The 23,255-nt window shown below is 37.5% G+C and overlaps 5 protein-coding genes across 16 annotated transcripts in view; 3 read left to right on the forward strand and 2 right to left on the reverse strand.

Annotated features, from left to right (window-relative positions):
* The window catches only part of Hnf4 (Hepatocyte nuclear factor 4), a 40,791-nt gene extending 28,950 nt beyond the window's left edge, over positions 1-11,841 (reverse strand). The window contains exons 1-2 of one of the 5 annotated variants that reach the window (XM_083108508.1): positions 11,712-11,841; positions 5,307-5,449 (exon numbers count right to left, since the gene is read on the reverse strand). In XM_083108508.1, the coding sequence (XP_082964634.1) occupies positions 5,307-5,403 (97 nt within the window). In that variant the 5' untranslated portion in view covers positions 5,404-5,449; positions 11,712-11,841. Of the gene's footprint in view, positions 1-5,306; positions 5,450-7,297; positions 7,820-9,829; positions 10,230-10,475; positions 10,494-11,711 lie in introns of those variants that run through there. The other 4 variants (XM_083108510.1, XM_083108507.1, XM_083108506.1 and 1 more) reach the window with 4 other exon arrangements.
* On the forward strand, positions 10,839-16,040 carry LOC145976945 (E3 ubiquitin-protein ligase ZNF598). Of its 8 annotated transcripts, none has more exons than XM_083108501.1 (3): positions 10,839-10,972; positions 11,766-12,350; positions 12,446-16,040. In XM_083108501.1, the coding sequence occupies exons 2-3, from the start codon at positions 11,937-11,939 to the stop codon at positions 14,864-14,866; spliced, it is 2,835 nt and encodes a 944-aa protein (XP_082964627.1). In that variant the 5' UTR covers positions 10,839-10,972; positions 11,766-11,936; the 3' UTR covers positions 14,867-16,040. The 8 variants fall into 8 exon arrangements, with proteins under 8 accessions (XP_082964627.1, XP_082964628.1, XP_082964626.1 ...); XM_083108502.1 differs by having other exon boundaries at positions 10,839-10,963; XM_083108500.1 differs by having other exon boundaries at positions 10,968-11,103.
* On the reverse strand, positions 15,809-17,702 carry Arf102f (ADP-ribosylation factor 2). Its single transcript, XM_083108529.1, has one exon. The coding sequence runs from the start codon at positions 17,192-17,194 to the stop codon at positions 16,652-16,654; it is 543 nt and encodes a 180-aa protein (XP_082964655.1). The 5' UTR covers positions 17,195-17,702; the 3' UTR covers positions 15,809-16,651.
* On the forward strand, positions 17,495-19,272 carry LOC145976953 (26S proteasome non-ATPase regulatory subunit 9). The gene is made up of 5 exons (XM_083108522.1): positions 17,495-17,789; positions 18,037-18,232; positions 18,364-18,463; positions 18,608-18,795; positions 18,939-19,272. Exons 2-5 carry the CDS (start codon positions 18,101-18,103, stop codon positions 19,164-19,166), a joined length of 648 nt encoding a protein of 215 aa, XP_082964648.1. The 5' UTR covers positions 17,495-17,789; positions 18,037-18,100; the 3' UTR covers positions 19,167-19,272.
* A 384-nt stretch (positions 19,273-19,656) lies between these two features.
* On the forward strand, positions 19,657-22,622 carry Trprs (Tryptophanyl-tRNA synthetase). The gene is made up of 3 exons (XM_083108517.1): positions 19,657-20,794; positions 21,013-21,950; positions 22,040-22,622. The coding sequence occupies exons 1-3, from the start codon at positions 20,665-20,667 to the stop codon at positions 22,205-22,207; spliced, it is 1,236 nt and encodes a 411-aa protein (XP_082964643.1). The 5' UTR covers positions 19,657-20,664; the 3' UTR covers positions 22,208-22,622.
* Positions 22,623-23,255: the final 633 nt, after the last annotated feature.

Here is a 23,255-nt window from a genome sequence, read left to right on the forward strand (position 1 = left end):
ATTGAATATACACGACTATCCATCTCTTTTCAAAAAGTATTTTTAATATGAATGTAACATAAATATTTTTGTTAGTTTAATTTCTTCATTCTTATCGAGAAAAAGTTTTAAATCTTTACAAAATTTTATATCTTTATATTTTTTTCAGAGATTGCTTAATCAAAGAAAATCAATGATAAAGGATTAGATGTTGTAAAAAATGACCTAAATATTTTCATTAAAAGAAAATGTTTGCTGTTAAAAATCGACAATTTGTAGGATACACCATGTATATAATGTACGATGTGTCTCTGAGAAGAATTTAGCAGTGTCACATAATGTTTTGCATATTTGTTTCTTGAGTGACGCACGAAGGACATTAGAATACTTTCGTTAGAATAAAAAGCATACACGTGTCGAGTGCGTGTTATCCTCGCATGCAAATTCATCATCAATCGATTATATGATTATAAATAGCCAGATTCTGATCAATAAATGTAAAAAGTATTATAAAATCATAATGATGTTAAATATTATGCAACAGGAAAATGGATAAAGCTTTTCTTATTGGCGAAGTCATAGCTATTTTTATCAGAATTGTTACAATTTGTTACAATTTGTTACAATTTGTAACACAATGAGTAGAGAAAAATAATAAATATTTAATAGCAAAGTAAAGGTACATGATTATATTTAACAAATAAAGTAAAATTATAACGGATTACTATGAATTATTTGTAATCATGAAAAATTATTTCTTCAAGACTTGTATTTAAAAAAATATTTTTGGGATAAAGATCTGATTTCTCTATTGTTAAAGACACCGTTATTGAAATTTTTATAATAAATCTATATGAAATTATATGATTTTATACGGATTTTTTTCAAATATTTATGAATATTTGAAACTTCTGTTGATACATATGATTTTAGCAGTTAATTAGTTGTGGCAATAATGACACTTCGTAAGCTATAACAATATTCTTATAAAATGTTTCATTTCTTCATATATTAATAAATATTGTATGATTTCATTTCTAGTGAATATTGTTAGAGCAATATCTGTTAATAGTATTGACAATATCGCAATTATTCATATTACTTACTAGGAAGCACTGTTCGAAAAACATTTTCTAATTTCCTTATTTACGTATTCTATAATAAATGATTAGAACTAGTTATATTATCATAATCTTCATAATCGCTCCAACATTTTGTATGTTATTCATCTTGCATATTTGTTTCATGTTTTAATTTATGATTGAAAAAATTTAAAGGATTTAATTTAAACACACATATATCATCCAATAATTATCTTACAAAAAAATATTACTTATTTTGTTCCTTCAAATACTCTAATGCTTCCGTATTCATGATTATTTCGACATATTAAATTTAAAACAAGAAAGAGATTGAAAATTGTAAGGAAAATGATTTTTAATATGTATAATATTAAAACATATATATAAAAATGCACAGAAATTGTTTACAAGATAGTTTCAGACAACCACATACATTTCTGATAAGCCACATTCTCTCTCACATCTTACAAATATTTCTTATTTAATCTTAAAAGTATTTTATTAGCAACAATAATAAACATATGTTTATACTATTCGAGTTGTAAGTATATATATATAATTATTCTGTTTTCACAGTGCGCAAAAGATTTGCGTTTATCCTTCTATCAATATCTTCCTTTCAAGTTTTATAACTCGGAAATGATTTATCTCATGATATTTTTTCATATGCCCGCGTTTGGTAAACAAATCCGCATAAAGTTTATTGCTGTTGACGGATAATCCGCCTCGTCATACTCTTTAAGGAATCTTTTCTATATATATATATATATATATATCTTTTGCAATGTAGAAGAAAGAATCAATAACACGCTTTTAATCTACAGCTTTACATACGTAGAAGGTATTTATAATCTAATGATAAAACAGTCTAATCACATTGATGATAATTGCGGCTCGTGTTTATCAGGTCTGACATTTATCTTTAATAAAGTGAAGGTAAAAACTTTTGAAAACAATAACGCGATTTAATAGCGTGTAACTATTGTTCTCGTCAGAATTAATATTTTTTATTGATATCAAATTTCGTTTATTTGTCTTGTTAGATAATTGTAAGATATACATATGTATTGATGTATAGAATTCAAATCTTTATCATGCGTAAACATTATTCCATTTCCTATAGTATCGACGCTGTTATTACAAGGACAGCCTCGTTAAAATCAATCTTTAATATCGGAGATAGAATGTAGTTTTCATAAATTTAAATATACAATTGTTATTTTTTTACATTGTACAACTGATTAAAGGATAAGAAAAAAAATCCATGATTTATGAGCTTTTTTATGTCAATACATAAATCTGCAAAATAATTAATTTTATAAAGTACTACAATTCTATATTGCAATAACTATAAAAAATAATAAGAGATTTCTGAACGAACTTATTTGTTATACTAATTCGTTATACTTATTCATTATACTAATCATTTCTCTTTTTCAGTATTTTTATCCAATTACTTTTAATCACTTGACAATACTATTATAGTGTAACTTAAAATATATAAATTAAGTTAATTGCGTTTTGTAAAAATCAACACATTAGTATAATATTGGTTCGATAACAACACATTTTATGGCATTTTAACGCATTAATATGTATATGCAATCAATGCATTTCTATTGAGGAAAATTAGAATATTAAAAAGAAACGATGAGAAAAATAGTCGTATATCTGGGGTAGATTTCACGCTTCATCTTCATTGTAGCAAAAAATGATTATAAATAATTGACACTACGCATATTGAAGAATATCAAATTATTTCATAATAGTTCTCTTTCATAGCCATCCTGACGTGGCATAAACCGCAAGGTATAAAGTCAAACAAATGTCAAACAAATGATAAATGTATCCAGACACTATTCAGAATTTTTTCATGACCGCGTAATCGGTATAATTGCATCGATGATCTTGAAACTCTAATCATTTCTTTAGTCAGATAAGAAATACGCACATCACAATCGCCAGCCTTCTTTGAAACCTTACAACCTCCTTCTTGCATCTGATTAATTAAATGTATTCTGTAGCGAAACTCTGCTCGCAAAATCGTCTCGAGTAAATATCAGGACAATTCCTCTTGTCCATCGTTAGGTGTGATTAGAGGGCGACAAATATTGAAGTTACACGATCTCGACGACCGGTCGGAAACCCGTCGAGCTCTTTCCTTACTGTGGGTTATCGGCTGACCCCTTCGCAGCAGTATAACGTTATTATAAGTCGTCGATACGACACGCCGAGGATACAACCTTCGATTTGTCATGCAGTCAAAACGTGTCGCGATTCATCGACAAGAGAAATCCATCCGAGGATCGATCCATGGTCATCGAAGATGGCGCGTTTCGTTCTTGGGCGTTTAACTCGCGGACCCGAGGATATGCTTAGGTAAAGTAATTTTTTTTTCTCGTAAAGATAAGTGCTTATTTAACACTCATTTAACGCGCAGTCTCCTGGTTTCGAAACGGTTCTACCGTTGTATTAGAGCTCGCGCGGATGAAAATGCTGAGTCAATTCTACATGGTACAAGGAAAAAAAAGAGCATTTACGATTAAAATACTCCATTCGCTATGATAATTATTTCAAAAAAAGATCTAGGAAAAATACGTATTGGCGGAGGGAGAATGTTTCTCCTATATTTCTCCATTTCTTTAGCCGTTATCTCACGTAAACACACTTCTTTGTACGTGATATTCGCTCCCGTTGCGAATCATGGAAATAACCACGCGATGATGCCACGTGCTTTGACGAAGACCGATTCGATGAATTACCGTTAATCAATCAAGGAGCTTATTGTTAGTAATAATAAAAGAATCGTCTCACAAAAATACAATTCGAATGAAATAAAATTTTATCTTACTTTATTCAAAGCTAAAATTAATTTCCAAAATTATTCTATCGTAAAGTTCATTAAAAACTGTAAGATTTATCAAGAAAATATGTTGTAATCTCTTATATAAATAATAATTTATATAAGATATAATGAGTGACATAATAAGTTATAATGGGATTTTTTGCCATCTCGTCTCATGAGCAATATTTGCGCGTAGAAAATTAATATCGTTTATATTAATATATGTGATAACATAATACAAAAACTTGTTCGTCAAACGAGAAATCTCGCACATATAAATTTGCTCCTCTTTTACATGGAAATAATCTCGAGTATTATCAAAATAACACTTAATAGCGATTGCCTTGCGCGAACAACTGTTTTTTATTTTACATACTCGTGTCTATTGACGAGCGGATAAACATTCGCCTTGAACTCACATTGCCGGGATATAGAATGCAACGTCAATCGAAGTCTCATTTGTCGCCATTTTGAAAAATATCTGATCGCATACATCTAATCTAAAAATCTAATCTAGAATCTATCTCAAAGAGAAGAGACACCGTTATTTTGGAATACAATAATTATCAGAATTATATTTCATTATCATTTTATCGACCGACCATTAAGGTCTGATTAGTAGATTTGATTCTTTTCCAAAGTTATGCAGCCTTTGCAATCGATCGCCATTTTAGGACCCATCAATTCTTGACGATGATTTCTGAATTTTTATTCATCAGATTCGACATTAATCTCTCTGTTTCTTTCTCTTGCGATAATGTTAATGAGAAGATTTTTTTTGCCGGCGATTCGCACGCGTCGTAATCGATTAACAGACTGGTCGCCATTTTAATGCTGCGCAGCCGGGGTCCCCGGGTTATCTGCGACCGCGACGCAGCCTCCTTATCTCAAGCGGGGCTTGTTCATCCCGCGCGAATTTTTGCCCACGGAATGTCGGATAAAATGTGCGTGTCTGCGGCCGATTGCGTAACAGGCACGCTCCTCCGCGCGGCTTCCCGATTTTTAAGCGCTCGCACGTCGCGGCGACGTCTTTCCCCCGAGATCGTCCTTCGCAATGAGCTATTTACGGCGACGTAACCAGACGATGCATAGAGAGTTTGCCAAATTGCTGCCGCAAAACGCGCGCCGAATACTCATTTCGAAGCTGAGCGAAAGAGCCTGTATTTTGGGCACGTATCCAGCGCGAAACGCAGATGGAGAACGATGGCGATTTTCGTTTCGGAATTAAAACATGAGGTGTACGTAAATAGATAGCGAAATAGAGCTTCTCTCGCGTAATTTGTAAATGACATACGCGGAGAGGCGAGAGATAAATAAAACATAACATTCTTCGACATATTTTTAATTTCGTAAATGTACCGACATTACCGCTGCAAAGTGTCATTCGTCAAAGTACTCACCGCCATTCGGTGAGGAATAGGGCGCCGGATATCCGCCTCTGACGATTACGCTGTCCTTAGCGGTCACCGCCAGTTCCTGAATGTCGTGGCCCTCCATGTCAAGGTCGGGACCGACCCCGCCGCTCGCCTCGCTGCACCATCAACTGCGAAGCGATAAGAATTGATCAGTCGTACTGAGCCGGAAATCATATCGTCGAGCCGAGAAATCTCGGAGCATCCGCTGGCGCGTGCCCGAAAACAGGCGTCCTCCTCTCACGTGCGACTGTCAAAAAAAGAGCGAGAAAGAGGGGGGAGGAAAATACCTCTCGCGATAATCGTTTCTTCAACAGCGACCGCCGGTTTATTTCGAAAATATCGCAACGCGACTGCTCCACGCTATCTATGCTAAGTCGCCATTTAATCTTCGCTTTCGGCGAGATTAGAAAAGCATCACGAGCGGGAAGGGTGAGAAGCAGCAAATCGTTGCGTGATTTAAATTTATGTCTCTGTTATGTGTTTGCGTGCGCTTCTCAGATCGATTAATCGGCACACGCATCAGGTTAATTACGATTTCGGACGAGTGGGATTTAAGGAACGCTCGTGATAAGACTTAAATTTAGAACATGATTTTTGTAATCGACAATACGCGTTGAATACGATTCTGATGTTGCACGAATAAGACTATGCTTCTCTCTTTTTTTCTGTCTCTTTCCTTGTAACGAGTATAAACAGAATAGTAACTGAGAGAGAGAGAGAGAGAGAGAGAGGACGCGATCTAAACAAGTTAAAATTAAAACATCCGAAATAGTCGGGCTATAAATAGGGATGAACTTGCGATTCATCTAGAAAATTTTGTAACGTTTCCTAACGAAATATGTAACATCTGACTATTCTGAGACCAGATGCAATGCCACGTAACGTTCCTAAAATATTCCAGGGTGAAAAAAGCATTTTAAGAAACAATACATATCTTGGATTCAACTATTATTCTACTGCGTTAAATTCATATACGTGTAATTTAATCTTTTTCTTCTTTCTGTTATGTATTTTTATAATGAAGATGTTGATGACAAGATTTGCTATTAATTAATCTACGAAAAGAACCTTCGTATATTTCAGTAATCTATTATGAAACATAGGTAATGTCGTATGAATAAATTTATTTTGATATATTTTGCAAAAAAAAGAAAAACGTTCTCTAGTTTTTGATGTCATAATTTGATGAATGAAGGAATAGAAATCTTAATAGCATAATTTTAGATATTGATTTTGGGGCGTTTAATATTTATTAATATATCTAGTTAAAATTCGCGATATTCCTATGATTTTTGTCGTTTCAAACTCTTAATATATAAAGTATCATGACGCTTGTGCAGAGAAATCAACTTGTTTTAAAAATCATCGAACAATCGCACGTTTCTATTGTCGCAATTCGGGTCATGTAAAGAAGATTAAATATAATCATATGTGTATGTATGAGTCTGAATAGCGTTTTGTCACTAGACGACCTTAGAAACTTGACAATCGAGATGAATGCGTTCACGATTACAAAAGCGGGTTGACAGTTTTTAGCGGAAATACATATTTTGAAACGGATAATAAATAACTTGATGCTGCAACAATCTAAAAATTTAATTAATCTTTTTCATCGTATAATTTTTCTTTCGACAAATCACGCAAAATTCGACAAAAAAAAATCTCGCCAGTTTACTCGAAGAACATGTACAATTAAATCAAAATTTTCTAAGATTGAACTTTATTTTTGATTTAAAATAAAGTTTATGATAGAGTTACCGTTCCAAGGAATATTGACCGGAATATTTTTAAAGGACAAAAATGAGGGTGAAAATAGAAATTTTAAGAGTGAAAATCTTAAACAGTAATTCGACCTGGAAACTCGCATATTCGTAATCTACGCGCCACAAACTTGAATTCGAGCCAAAAATAAATCCAATCTCGAGTCGGCCAATAGGCCTATAGACACTTGTCCGCTAAATGATCGGGGTACTTACAATACACCCTGTACACTCGCCCCCGCTATCGCACGAACGCCGACGGCCGTCGGCGGCGCGGTCGGTCTGTCGCCCGCGACGTCTCCACGTTGTCGTCGGCGAAAACGAGCGGGCGCGCGGGCTAACCTGATTGACAGCCCTAACCTGATTGACAGCCGACCGGCGCGGCGGCGATCGTGACGCCTCTCCGTCGGTGCCCACGCGCCGCCTGTCAACGACGGCGCCCGGCGCGAATGACACCTGTTACGCGTCGGAGATGCGCGCACGCGCGTTCGCGACGCCGACGAATCTCCCATAAACCGGATCCGAGATCCCTCCGCGCCTTTTCTTCCCGCTTTCCTTTCCTTCCGCTTGTTGTCGTCGCGCGTTTTTCGTCCCTCTTGCCCGCTTTCGATATTCCAACTTTCCCCGCGCCGAGCCGAGAACGAAACCAACACTCGCGCATGCGCTCTCCTCCGCGACGCGCGACCACGAACGCTCAAAGTCCGCCCCGACGGAAAGCGTTCGCTCTACTGCGAGCTGCGATAGCGCCTCGCGCGTTCCTCGTGTTGCGCGCGCCGCGCAGCGTTTTTTTTCAGATATATATATATATAAGTATACACGTGCGCGACGCCGACGGCGACGTTCAACGGGGACACGGCTGTGGCGCGAGATCGTTTCCGCGGATCGAGACTCTCCTCGAGGCGATAATCGAGGCATTTTCCGACGATAAACTCTTCCGCAACTTCGAGCTGCTCGAGACGCGCGCGATAATATGTCAGTATTAGGGTCCCATACAGCACAGGTAGATCCTGAGTATGTACTCAGTATATCGCAAACGTAGATTGTGTATATCCCACTAATATTCGATATACATACTATGATATTTTGAGAATGTACGGAGGATGTTCCTATGTCTGCCTTAGAAACCTACTCAGTATATACTCAGAATATTTCTTGGTATATTATGAGTATATTTTTAGAATATTTTAAGCATATTTTTACATTAATAAATTATATATGAATATAGAAGACAGTTGGACTATATGTAGAATAAAAAATAGATTCTTCGTGATGTAAAAAATAAATAAAAGTGTGAAATTATTTACTTTATAAACAAAACTTCAGACAAAAATGTTATTTCTAATAGATGGAATATAAAACGTTTGAAAAACACCTATTAGTGTTTATTAAATGATTCTTATTGAAATATTGATCTCGATAATCTATGTACAATTATGTAAGTACAATCGGTAATAGATGAAATACCTTAATAAATGCAGTAAATGGATTACTTCTCATTTTAATTTCAAATAATCTGTTTAATATTCTGAATTCCAACAAGGAATCCAGATTATTAGACCAATTATTTTAAATTAAGTCAGTTTATTATAAATTAAACTAACTAAAAAGAAAAAAGAAGAAACTTTGGAATTCATGTTAGTACCAGTTCTTTATGTCCATTTCACCAAAAATTAAGTACGAGTTTGGTGGCGCGCGTAGCGGCAAAATGAAGAAACACATGCAATATTATAGAGTATCCTGAAAATATATGAGAAAGAATATACTAATACGAGATATTCAAAGTATATTCTGAGAATATATGAAAAATAATATACAACAAGAGATGTTATGGGATTATTCTCAGTATATTACATCTGTAACGTATATTTACAGTATGAGTATAGAATATTCGAATGATATCATGTGCTGTGTGAGGCGTTAATGTCATTTGCGAGTAATTTCGGATAAATTAAAATAAACGGTGTGGTTCTTTTATAATTGGAATTTTTTAATTATAAGCTCTCTCTCTTTTTATCTCATTATATATATGTATTAGATTACTTATATTATTCTTTACTTGTTCGACGCAGATGGCATTTCTTGCGAGGCTCGCATCGTTTGATAAATTATACGTTATCATGACAAGTAGTATCGCTGCTTTTCGGCGTAGACAAATGTGTTGATTAAACACAGGGAGTTGCTACGATGAAGTCACAAAATACATTTAGAAAAATAAAGCCCTCGCGTAAGAGAGGTATTTTGTCATCACAGAATTAAGACGGATTAATTGTATTATCAGATATATCGCGCAAGATCCTTCGATGAGATATACAATGTAGAGATACGAATTTATCAAAGCCGTTGCGGTGATAGAAAAAAAACAGCTAATAAGTAATTTTCAAAGATTGCTACAAAAGTAGAAATTTTTCCAACAAGTAAAAAATTACATTAACATTAACGGAGAAAAAATTCGCGCGGGATTACGTGAAACGTGTGATTTGTAATGTTACTTTTTTACCTTTGATTTATAATGTTACTTTTTTCGGTAATGATGCAAATTGATTAGGGAAAATTAAAAGTAAGAGGAAAAAACTTAATGACTTCATCTGTTTATACGACATGTTTGTGTAAAAACCTCGTTATATAAACCTCGTTGATAATCTTGTACAAAAGAGATTAAGCGATCATCCACAGTTATCAGTCATATATATTGTAAACACGTCACTAGTGCAAGATTAATGGGCTAAGTTGCCATAGGTGCACGCTCACCTCGTTACGTCACAGTCACACTCTTCTCCACGTCGTCCCTGTCAAAGCACGTGTCGCGGCGATACGACACACGCTCCCGATTAATAGCTCCGCGGTCAGCGCGGTTCGCGGCAAGCAAAAACCAAAAGAGGACTGCCTTGAATTATGAAATAATTGTTTGTGCATTTTCTCGGTTCGTATTAAAGGACTCCTTCGGTGTATATACGTGTATCGCCTTCGACGGAATTGCTTACGTCATCCTGCTCATTACGTATGTAAAGCTGCGGTGATTATGATCGCCGCAAGGATATCAATCCGACAGCCGTGAATGTGCAAAAGTAGTTCGAATCGTTACATAATTTCTCCCCATTAAAATAATCGAATATCAATTCACAGCGGAAGTTGCGACATTCTTTGCTTTTTCGCGCAACTGGAACTCTGCTAATCCTATCGTTACTATTTAATTTTGAATCGAGAAAATTTCGGTCCTTAACGATTAATAACAGATATTATAGAATACATTGAAAGTTGTCAATATTAAATATATCTTTATATGATATAAAAATCTCGAGTAAAAAGAAAATGATGTTGGAGCAAAATTTACTCGAAGTTAAAGAACGAGTTTTCCTTTTTAGTTAAATGTAATTCAAAAATTTTGTCATGATACCTCTTTACGTTCGAAAAAAAGATTGCGTCCAAAAAATTTCTAGTCGAAAGAAAGCCCAATTTTACAACGTCTCGTGTAACACAAACAAGAAGAGAAACTCGCGAGTTATCAGGGTTAACTCTAATCGATATAGAACCAGATATAAAGTGATTATGATATAACCAATTATATATTTATATGACAGATGGCGCTTCATTACACTGACTTGTGATGACTCTTACGATAACGTCACGTGTTTACGAAAAAAAAAAAAAAATATATATATATATATATATTTTTTCATCGCGTTCGAATTTGCCGTATTACGAGTTGTCACTTCGGAAAGACTTTCATCCCATATATTTGTCAATGCCCGTCATTCGAAAAATTCGCGCAACCCCGCGAATCTCGAGATACGCGACCGTCGGTAAAAAAGCGAGATCGACAACGTGTCCCGAGCCTCGAGAGCGCAATAATATCCACGTCGGAGCATTCCGATTCCACGTTAGGTGATCGCGGTCTGTCATTTGTTTTTCTTGTCTTTTTTTCCGCAGAGTCCACAGTTATGGAGTCGGCAGCGTGCGACGAGGGAGCATCCCGGGCGCATACGTGACGTACTTTCGACGACCGCAGCCGATATCGCCGATCGGTACGAACTGCTCGTCGCTGCCGCGTGACGCGACCGAAAAATACGAACGCGTGCGCGTACGCAGGTGACATACGCGCGTTTCCGGGTTCCGCGCGAGTTAATAATCCCCGTTTCCGAGCTGGTGCCGCCGTCGAGGCGGCGCGAAAGGAGGTGACGTACCGCGGACAAGTGGACGGTGGACAGCCGTAAGGTAGAAACGTCCTACGATCGCCGCTTTCTCGACGAGGTCGATCATCGGTCTCTCTCTCTCTCTCTCTCTATCGCTTTCCCTCCCCCTCTTCCTCTCGTTTGGGTTCACGCGATCGAAAAAAAACCGCTGAATTTCCGTGCGATTTCGATAACCTCCCTCGACCGCCGTCGAGAATCTCTGCCATCTGCTGCAAACCGCTGCCAATTTCGCGTCCGACGAGTTAGCGAGCCGTCGTCTATTTTCGGAGAATCGTGTCCGGTCGCGCGCCGACGAATCGCGGAAGGAATCTCACGCCAGTTTTCCCCACGATCTTCGGATATTTTCGAGGATTGCGTCGCGTGACGTACGATTATCGCGTTCAAACGTGCGAGCGATTTGCGGTTGCATTAGAGTACCTCTTCTCCTCTCTCTCTTTTACCTTACTATCCGCTTTTCTCTCTCTTTCATCTCACATCTTGTGTTTTGTTTTTAGGAGCCAGTGCTGTAGGAGTCCTTGTTACTGAGTGATATCCGAACAAAGAATATTTATTGGCATAGACAGAGCTTTTATTTGTTGACACTGCGGCAAGAGTTCAAACAGAGTGGGATATTTTCCTGCGAGAGTAAACAGAATATTTGGAGAATCTTGATTCTTGTAGCCAGGATGTCTGGGAATAATGATAGTTTGAATAGTAATACCTGTGTGGTGTGCTACAAGAATGTTGACATCTATAGCATTGGCATGTGCGAGCACCCTGTGTGTTTTGAATGCAGCACCAGGATGAGGGTGCTCTGTCGCCAAAACGAGTGTCCTATTTGCCGGCAGGATCTACCAAAGGTTGTGTTCACAGAAGAGATCAAACCCTTTCATAGTTTGACTATGACAAACTTGCTAGATACTCGATACGACATTTACTTCACTAGTCTCGATATCCAAGAAAAGTTCACAGAATTATTAGCTAATACTTGTTCTATATGTAAGGAGAAGCTAGTATTTAGCAGTTTCAATAGTTTGAAAGATCATATGCGACAACGACACGAGCTGCATTATTGTGATCTATGTGTAGAAAATTTAAAGGTAGGATGCTATTTGCATTTTTTACTAATAAGCGACTGAAATTATATATATATGTATGTACATACATCGTACTTATAATTCCTTTTTATCTCCAGATATTTTCACATGAAAGGCGTTGTTATACGAGATCGAATCTAGCCACGCATAGAAGAAAAGGTGATGTTGATGATAAGAGTCATAAAGGTCATCCGCTCTGCGAGTTTTGTGATCAGCGATACATGGACAACGATGAACTGTATCGGCATTTGAGACGCGATCACTTGTACTGTCATTTCTGCGATGCGGATGGCTTGCATCAGTATTACAGCTCGTACGACTATCTCAGAGATCATTTTCGGCAAGAGCACTATCTGTGTGAGGAGGGAGTGTGCGCGGAGGAGAAATTTACGAGTGTTTTCCGAACCGATATAGATCTTAAGGCGCATAAGGCCAGCGTTCACGGTAAGCAGTTGAGTAAAGCCGCCGCTAAACAGGCGAGAACATTAGAGCTGGAGTTTACTCTAGCGCCACGCGGTGAAAATCGAATGAATAGAAGAAACATGCTGGGCGCGTCTACATCGAGAAACACAAGAGACTACAATGGTAGAGATTATAATGGTAGAGATTACAATGGTAGAGATTACAATGGTAGAGATTACAGTTCAAGGGATTATCAACAAACCTCGATACCAAGCGGATCCAATTCGTTTGCACCCAACAACGAACCTACCTTCACGAGACAACCTTCCGTGGATGTGCAAAGTACCGATGAATTTCCCACGTTAGGTGGTAATGCCGCTACTCCTGTCGTTCCTACCTTGACTCAGACCAAGAGCAGAGGGAACGTGACCATTCGCAGCACTTTAAGGAATCAACCGCTCGCTGTAACGGACGAAAACTTTCCTGTGTTAGGCTTAGACTCGGCTGGACCTGGCATCTCGAAAACAGTAAACTTCAGTGTCTCCAGCAGTAGTAATGCCTCGGGATCCAGCGGCATGGCACAGTGTCAGAAAGCTTCCGCATCTTCGAACGTTTCTATTCAGGTGAACCACGAGCCAAACGGCACCGTTACCACCAGAGTGTCTGGACCCAACATTAGGATACGTCCCGCGCAATTGTCGATAGATTCCGATTTCCCAGCCTTGGGTAGTACCGAGCCGTCTACTAGTACTGCCAATTCGACTCAATGGAAAGAAGTCCTTCAGTGGACCTGTTCAAAATCGACACCAGCAAACGCACCGGCGAAATCCAAGAGAGTCGCGCCGCCGCCTTCGATACCATCGCCACCGCCCATTCAATCCGGCGAAGATTTTCCTAGTTTAACTCCTAAATCGAAATCGAAAAAGCAATCGATAATCACGGTAGTACCATCGTGGGGACAAAATTCGCAGAATTCTAGCGCTAGCAACAATGCAAAAACGATGGATCAGACGAAGGGCAAAACGAAAAAGAAAAAAGCGAAACAGGCTTCAAATGGTAACAGCTCGAGCGGAAATGAGTCTAATAGCTCCAAGTCAAATGTAAATGCAGCAAAGAAAGAAGTCGAATTGACGAATACTAATGACTTGGATAATTGCCACTGTGTCATATCTAAAGAGAACTCGCAAACCACGCAAGGCTCTAATAATGTTACAAGCAACGATAATTCGTCCAAGATTACGAGTGTACAGAACTCGAAGGAGTCGGAGCACGCGAATAAGAAGGACAAGAGGAAAAATAAAAGCAATACGGACGGAAATTCCGGCATTGCCGTCATCAATACAGAATCTGAAAGTGGAAACAATGCTGCATCGAATGGAGAAAAGCTACGAAAACGCAGCGAACTCAAGATAGATAGCTTGAACACTACCAATAATAATATCCATCGGACGGAAGACTTCCCTGCTTTAGGTAGCACCAGCAATAGTAGCAGACCGCCGGGTTTTACGAATCCGCCTCCCGGTTTTGCTTCGTCGACCTTGCCGCCACCCGGTTTCACCATCAAATATAACAGCATCGACAAATTGCACGGCAGCAATGGTTTGACGTTCACGAACAGCTCCGGCGAGAGCTACTCTATCTTGCCGGATAACAATAGTAGCAAGCACGCTGCCCCAGCTTATTACGTGTCGCCGCCAGATTTTCAGAAACGAAACACGTGCCTGGTGGCAAAACTTAACGAAGTTCTCATCGAGCAAGATAAGATCGAGGAGTTTCGTTACGTGAGCGGTCTCTTTCGTGCAGGCACCTGTGACGCCAAAGAGTATTATACGCATTGTCGCGAAGTTATGGGCACCAATGCTTTCGAGAGTGTATTCCCCGAACTTTTGGTACTGTTGCCGGATATCGTGAAGCAGCAGGAGCTGTTCAAGGTGTACAAAAAGGAAGAAGGCGGCAGAACGAAGGGACTGGAGATGTGCGCAACGTGCGGCCAGATTCTCAAGAACGGCACGGACTTTAGAATGCATATGTCTAGTCATACGCTGGAGAATCACTTTCCGGCGCTGGGTAATAAGAGCAATACACCACCGCCAAAAAATACGTGGGTACGTAAATGAGTCGATTGCACTCCCTTGTCCGTCGTCATCATTTTCCAAGACTTGAGCGAGCCAATTGTCAGCGCTGAAACATTGTAAATATATATATCGCTTTTATTATTTTTATCAACATTTCGAGATAATCTGTATTGAGAGTTTTTATCTTTATGCGAGAATACGTGCGTAATATTTATTCCAGGAGTCAATCAATTCTTATTAGCGTTGGAACGTTTTATGCGTAAAATTAATCCTAATTAGTTGCCATAGATTTAATACTTGTTGAGTAAATTGTGAAACGATTGAAATAAAAGAAAAAAAGTACATCGGAGGTTTTACGAACGGTTGTATTAATGATGTAATGTTTCGAGATGCAATTGGCGTAATGAGAACGAGATGAAATATTCTTTTTTATGTAATAAATTTTTTACATGAAAAATAATATATACTGAATACAAATAAGTCTATTAAAAGTTATGTAAATGATGAGATGCAAACATATATATAGTGACGAGACGCACTAATGTTTCAACGATTGTCTATTTCTGTGCTCTGTACTTTAAGATATCCTGTGTACATAAAGTTCGTACAAAAAAAAAAGAGAAAAAAAGATAGAAGAGTTCCTTCTATAATTTATTTGATATATTTCTCAGAATATATTAGAGATGGAATAGATTGCTGTGGTATATATATGTATATGAAAGAATAACACCATACATATTAACAAATTGTTTGATACATTATACAGTACTTGTAGCATTATTGTACTGTTTTGTACTGTAATAAAGTTGTACATTCAGTTAACACGACAATACATAATTTTGATGAGCGAGCAAACAAGTGCTATTATATTTCATAACCTGCTTTTTCCATCTATCTTTTTTTTTTGTTACACTAATGGAAAGAAGAAAACGATATCGATTTTTTTTTTATTTTACAAGGTGAAAAAACTGATTAACTTGTATATCCTTTCTATATTTTCAGAGTTTATTATGACAATGGACCTCCTCTTTAAACTTGCTGCTTACAGTTTTTAAATGTCTATTTTTATTAAAAATGAGAATTGCAGCTCAGAAACCATTATTTTTATTTCTTTTCACGATATTAAAGTTAATCAAGTACTTATCTATAAGCCTTATAAACTAGTAATTATTTATCTCAAAAATTTACTTATCTGTTAGAACAGGATAGAGTGCAAACGACCTGTATATGTAACATCACATAATACATTATATGTCATTTCTAATGAATAGTATGGACGTAGATTAAAATTTAGGAAATAAATTGCCATCCATTAATTTTTTTTATATGTCTAATATAACATGTAAATAAATAAATTTTTCGCAATTAAATCTGTTGATAGAGATGTTGTCACTCGATTTACCAAAAAGTAGAATTAGAATTTACCTAATCATAAGTATATGTAAAGGAACTTAGAATTATGTACAACAACCTCTGTATATGTTTTTATAAATGATGCAAAAACATCTACATTATATCCTAATGCTTTCACACATTTCTCTTCTATGAAACAAGTTTCGCTTTTGAAACACAGTTCATATAAATTTTATTGTACCTAGGAGATAAAAAATTCGACAGATCGCTCTAATTTCCTCTGTTTGCATTTGCGTCAATTTCTGTAAGCAATTATAATCATAAAGACAGTTAAACTGTACATGATTGTTACTGTACTGTTATAGGTGATACAATTTGATCAAAGATGGAAATTGCTGAGTGACTTCTGTCCATTCTACGTCCATATCGGATGAATAAATTGTCCTTAAAGATACCGATTACAATGAGGCGCTATCACTTTTTGGCTAGCTCGTTACTCAACCAGTCGAGACCCTCGTACAATCCGTGTCCCTGCGTGGCACAGGTACTCTGTATGTACCAATGACGTCCTCGCAATGAATTTAAGCCTAGCTTATCCGTAAGCTCAGCAGCGGTCATGGCATTGGGTAGATCTTGCTTATTGGCAAACACCAACAGCACCGCTTCCCGCAATTCGTCCTCCTTCAACATGTTTGCCAGTTCGCGTTCCGCCTCGCTGATGCGTTCCCGGTCGTTACTATCCACCACGTAGATGAGACCCTGAGTATTTTGGAAGTAGTGCCTCCACAGTGGCCGGATCTTGTCCTGACCGCCCACGTCCCACACGGTGAAGCAAATATTTCTGTACTCGACCGTCTCGACGTTGAATCCGATCGTGGGTATGGTGGTGACAATCTCGCCGAGTTTTAGCTTGTAGAGTATGGTGGTCTTACCGGCAGCGTCTAGACCCACCATCAGTATCCGCATCTGCTTCTTGCCAAACAACCGTGTGAGCACGCTGCTGATCGTCAAACCCATCTTTTCTGCGGATCGGAGCGCAAGCAGAAGTGCCAAGGGTCGCGCAGAACTTCAAAAGGAAGTCGCTCGCCACGGGACCGACGATGACGAAATCTCGCGCTGGTTCGCGACAAGATACAACAATCGACTTGGTTCAGCTTTGTCCTTCTGACGCAAAATCTCGTCCAGCTGACGTGCACAGATAGACGTGTCCCTCGCCTCTCACCCCGCCGACTCTGGCAGCAACACACCCAGAAGAGTACGGTGAGTAGTAAACGTCACCTCGCGACCGGAGGCGCCAAGCCGCCGGAAATAGTTGGCAGGATTCGCCACGCACGCCACACTCGCACGCTCCAAATCGGGAGGCTGCCGATCAATTCTCGGCGTCGACACTCGCGCTTTACCTTTACCTTCGCCGATCGAATATCGCCCTTATTCGGAGCTATCTCGCGTCAAAATCGCGGAGACCACCATGCAGGGAATGACAAAGCGCGGTCCCGTTGTCGCACCGCGAGAAGTTAGTCGCGCGTTGTTGCCAACTTGTGCGCTCGTGACGCGCGCAATTTGAATAGATAATATGCTTTACGGGTGCTAATTTTTATTTCATCACTTTGTGGTAATAAAATTAATACATTTAATTACGCCCTTCTTTTTCCACATTCTTTTAATACTTGGCGCGATTCTAACTATGTGAAAATTCTTTTCCAATTTCAAGCATTGCTTAAAATTTATTTAAAAAAATCTTTTTCTCTTATGTCAACTTCCTATCCAGTCGCTTGCTTTGGAAATTGCAGGATTGAAAAGAACGACAAATATATCGTAAGACACAATAATTTCTGAGTCTTGTTTATAAAATTTTTTAGGCTATTGAACAAGGCCCGGAAAACACAATTACGTACTTGTGTATTTCTCGACCCTTCTTGATTCATGTTACCAATCAAAACAAAAATGGTGGTCGACATGGAGCTGCAAGAAGCTAAAGATGCTGTTCTTCAATTAATGAAGGATAAAGAAAAAATTGAATCTAATCTACAAGCGCTGAAGGAAATCTTAGATTCCGTATGTATTGTATAATATTTTACGTCATATCGAAAGGAAATGTTACTGTCGTGGGAAATATCAAGGTCATCTTGTAGCATGATTTGTCAACTTTTGAAGACTTTCTATATTTTTGATATAATATATTGCAGAATCACATTGGCATGGATGAACCACTGGTGGACTCTGAAGGATATCCCAGACAAGATGTTGATGTTTATCAAGTGAGGCACACAAGACACAAAATAATATGTGCGTAAATAGTTTTGGATTATGATTTCTGTATATATATATATTTTTATATATATATATTTTATATATATATATTTTATATATATATATTTTATATATATATATTTTATATATATATATTTTTCAATCATGTTGCATTGGCAGGTCTCAGAAATGATCATAAAGTATTAATGAAAAAGATAGAGGAAGGATTGCATAAAGTTCATGCCTTAGCAGAGGGAAGTGAAGCACAAGACTCTGTACCCAATGTACCTGATAGTCTGGAGACAGAAACGCTGGAACCTTTCCTTAGAGTGAATTTAGTTTCACCTGGTTCACCAGCAGAAATCGCAGTATGTTATTATTTTATAGTCTTATACATATTAGTCTAACTAATAATCTTTTTTAGCTGAATTTAATATATTTATTTGCTGCTAAAATTTATATGTTATTTAATATATTAAAAGAGAAATATAAGTTATCATTGGTTTTTCAGGGAATTCATGTTGAAGATCTAATACTGGAATTTGGATCCATTCATTACCGAAACTTTAAATCCTTAACAGATATTGGAAAATTAGTGGAAAATAGCAGATACAAGGTAATTAATCTAAAAATCAAACGTGGATCCAATACCATAGTTCTATCATTAATTCCACGCCCCTGGGTCGGCAAAGGTCTCTTAGGTTGCAACGTGATACCTTTAGAAATAGTTGAGAGATAAAGTTAATTAATAAGAACGATATATAAAGTTATTAAGTTAATCAGTAAGTGATCATACAAACTATTTTTATGTGTATCTTATTTAATAAATGTATCTTTGCAAGTTATTCCTAATATGTATTCTTACTATATATCTTGTATTATATTTTGGAATTAAATAGATTCTGAATAGAACTTTGTATACTTGTAGTGCAATCATAATAATTTAAAATAAAACTGAAATTGATGTAGAATAATAATTTGAAGTAGAATAATTATCTTACATACGAAAAGATATAATTTCAAGTATTTTTATAATAATTTTCGTTTTATTGTTAGTTATACTTGCATCTTTTGCATTCAAAATGTGATAAAGGCGTGTTCAGACTTGGAAAGGGAAAAAAAAGATAAAATGGAGAAAGCATTAAATTAAAATCAAGTTTAGTATCTTATCAGTGTATCATAAGATTGCAACATCATCATTAGATATCATTAGTAGCTCGCGATACGTAAACCGTACACTTTGTCAAAACAGAGATTTATGGAATTCGTCAAGTTCCGGAAAGTGTCTCGTACGTGTTTCACGAAAATGACGTCAGAAACGATGACACATCGATTTAATTGAATTCTAATGACATATATTAAAAAATAATTTAAAAAATCTGAGATAATTACATATACAAAAATATAAAATAATAATCGCTACTGCGATGAAATCGAAATTATACCTCTCGCGTTCAACGAATTATATACATATTCGAACAGAACTATAAATCCTCAATTTTTGAAAAAAATTACGATGCAAGACGGACAGCAAGATGATGGAAATGATAATTTTTTTATTCAACATCGATTGTGCATTATAATATGCAACCACCCGTTTTATAACGGATACGATTTTTATGAGACAATAATACAGGCGATTGCATCATTTCAGCAACTACGGTATTTATTGAAATGCGGCGATTTGATTGCGTGCGCATCAGGTAAGATCAAGGTTGACGCATGATTTCGTGTAGGATCGAAACATGTGGAACGATCGTAGAACATGTCACTGGCGGGACCTTTTGCGCATGCGTGGATAACGTCATCGCCCACGTGACCGATCTCGGCAGACTCGTGCTTAAGTACAATACAGGATGTACCTACAGACAAGTGTAATGAAAATTTTCTTATATTTTTAAATAAGATAAAAAAATTATCTATCAAGTTATAAAAAAGTGCATTTTATTGTTTCGACCTACTGTAGAAATGTGCACATTATTCCTTTTGACATTTTCCATCTCTTGGCGCTCACAAGGGGCGCAACACTATTCTTATTACAGTAAAGTATGTATATATGAAGTTACATTAGTGCGCATGCGCGAGTTTATCCCACGATCATTCCATACCCATATTGCTACCGGCCCTTGACTTTTCCAAGTTGCAACGTGGTTCCAATTTGTTCCATAAGCGACGAAAGAAAGAATCTTTCCGAGAGAAAGTGTGTGCGTCCTGGAGCACACATCCTTAGGGAAAATATGACGACGGAAAATGTGCAGATTCAAGGTCACGCGGTAAATGGAATTATGGCCGAGGACGAGGATGTTGTGACACCGTGGATAGTTACCAGTAATAATGATTCCGGAATTGATTACGACAAGTTAATTAGTAAGTTTCACTTTGCGCAATGTATTTTATTGCTAAATAATTATTCTTATAAGATATGCAAAGAAAATGTGAAAATCAAACGAATATTTAGGATTTTCCATGATTTTCCATCTTGAAGGTTTTATCTTTGACAAGTACTTTTGACCCTTATTTTTCTAATTTATTTATTTTTTTGCTCTTTACGTAATTTATTTTTGTATTCTTGTTTTTTCATGCAGGAAAATTCGGAAGTTCGAAGATAGACGATGAGCTATTAGCTAGATTTGAAAAGATTACTGGCAAAAAACCACATCACTTTCTCAGAAGAGGAATATTCTTTTCTCACAGGGATATGCACACTATTTTGAATCTCTACGAACAAGGAAAGCCTTTTTACTTGTATACAGGTAGAGGACCTAGTACTCATGCAATGCATCTGGGACATCTCATACCCTTCATGTTCTGCAAATGGCTGCAAGATGTTTTCAATGTTCCTTTGGTTGTACAGTTGACAGATGATGAGAAAGCTATATGGAAGAATATAAAGATAGAAGATGCCATTACACTGGCTTATGCTAATGCGAGGGATATTATCGCTTGTGGCTTCAACCCTGAGAAGACGTTTATCTTCTCAAACTTGGAACACATAGGAAATAATCCAGCATTCTATCAGAATATGATCAGGATACAAAGAAGTGTCACATTCAATCAAGTAAAGGGCATTTTCGGATTTGGAGATAGCGATCCAATCGCAAAGATCTCGTTTCCACCGACACAAGCGGCGCCGGCTATTTCTAGCTCATTTCCCTTCATCTTCAAGAATGCCAAAGTGCATTGTCTAATACCGTGCGCAATCGATCAAGACCCGTATTTTCGTATGACGAGGGACGTGGCGCCTAAACTAGGTTTTCCCAAGCCGGCCTTGCTTCACTCAAGCTTCTTCCCAGCGTTGCAAGGATCTAAGACGAAAATGTCAGCGAGCGACAACAACACGGCAATATTTCTCACAGATACTGCCAAGCAGATCAAGAACAAAGTTAACAAGCATGCGTTTTCGGGTGGTCAAGCGACCATAGAGGAGCACCGACAACTTGGCGGTAACTGCGAGGTGGATACATCTTATCAATGGCTGCGATTTTTCCTAGAGGACGACGAGCGACTGGAACAAATTAGAAAAGTTAGTTTTCGTTCTACTCATATGTCTCAATTTCGAATTAAAATTATAACGCGATATATGTATAACATGTATCTTTTGTTTACTTTCAGGGTTACACTAGTGGGGAAATCTTGACAGGCGAATTGAAGAAGGAGTTGATTGATATATTACAACGACTTGTTGCTGCGCATCAAGAAACGAAAAGTAAAATAACGGATGACGTGATCAAACAATTTATGGTCCCTAGAGATCTCGGCTTTGTATCGAAAATGAAGTAACACGTACGCATAACATGCACCGGATTATGCGAGATATTATTTAAATTCACCCTATATTTTCGCGGTATTTATTTATTTATTATAAAACGATTATTGCAAAGTATTATAACAAACAATTACAAAGTATATTCTACAACTTCCGCGCATTCTTTTCACGTTATAAAAGATTAAATATTATTTTTTTTATCTGCCTTTTCAATCTGCCTTATTAATTAAAAAAATGATCTTATATAGCTTTGTATAAATACTCTTTTGTAAAAAGAAAATGTACAAATTTCTTGTGCAAATTTGATGTTCTTTTATAGGAACATATTTGCGACTTTTTTCACCAACAATTTGAAAAACACCGATCAATCAGCGCACTGCGAGATAGCGATGTAAAAATAAAGGAAAAAAAAGTCATGTCAAAACAAGAGATTTACCGCCTTTTAACTCTTATTTACGCGCATGCGTCATACGAGGGAAAATTTTTGCCGAATCGCATATATTCGAAAGCTTTTCTGCCGTTACGTTCTACTTTCCCACAATTATTCGAAACTAGGTCGAGAGCGATAGATTCCTCTGAACATCGCGCTCATTTTCACGTGCGAGAAGACGCCCGCACGCGACGAGATTAATGAGTTATTGCCTCAATCGGACGAGCGGCGTTTTATATAGACGAGAGCGAGCGACGCTTCAACAAACGCGGATTAATGGAGTGTATCTAGGTGTAATAACGTGTAATCCAATGACCCGTTGACGTTCTCGTCGTAGCGGAATTCCCATCGGTTATTAGCCGATCAATAAACTGATCCGACGTACAAAGTACAGCGCGGAATATATCGCGCGAAATGTATTCTTCGAAAAGTTACAGAGCGCGACTCGCCGAATTGAGACTCTATCGATACGCGTGACGCAACGTTGCTAATTAACGAGTCCGAGCGAATAAATTATCGGTGACTGTGCGAAATTTATCGAGCGCGAAATCGCGGCGTAACGCTCGGCATGGTCGCTCTCGCGACGAGTTAATTCTAGTATCGTGCGCGGCGCGAGTTAATTTTATCACACC

Source organism: Camponotus vicinus, unplaced genomic scaffold (assembly GCF_025532165.1).
Source record: "Camponotus vicinus isolate PSW18456_S1 unplaced genomic scaffold, iyCamVici1.0 SCAF_9, whole genome shotgun sequence".
NCBI classification, from domain to species: Eukaryota; Metazoa; Arthropoda; class Insecta; order Hymenoptera; family Formicidae; genus Camponotus; species Camponotus vicinus.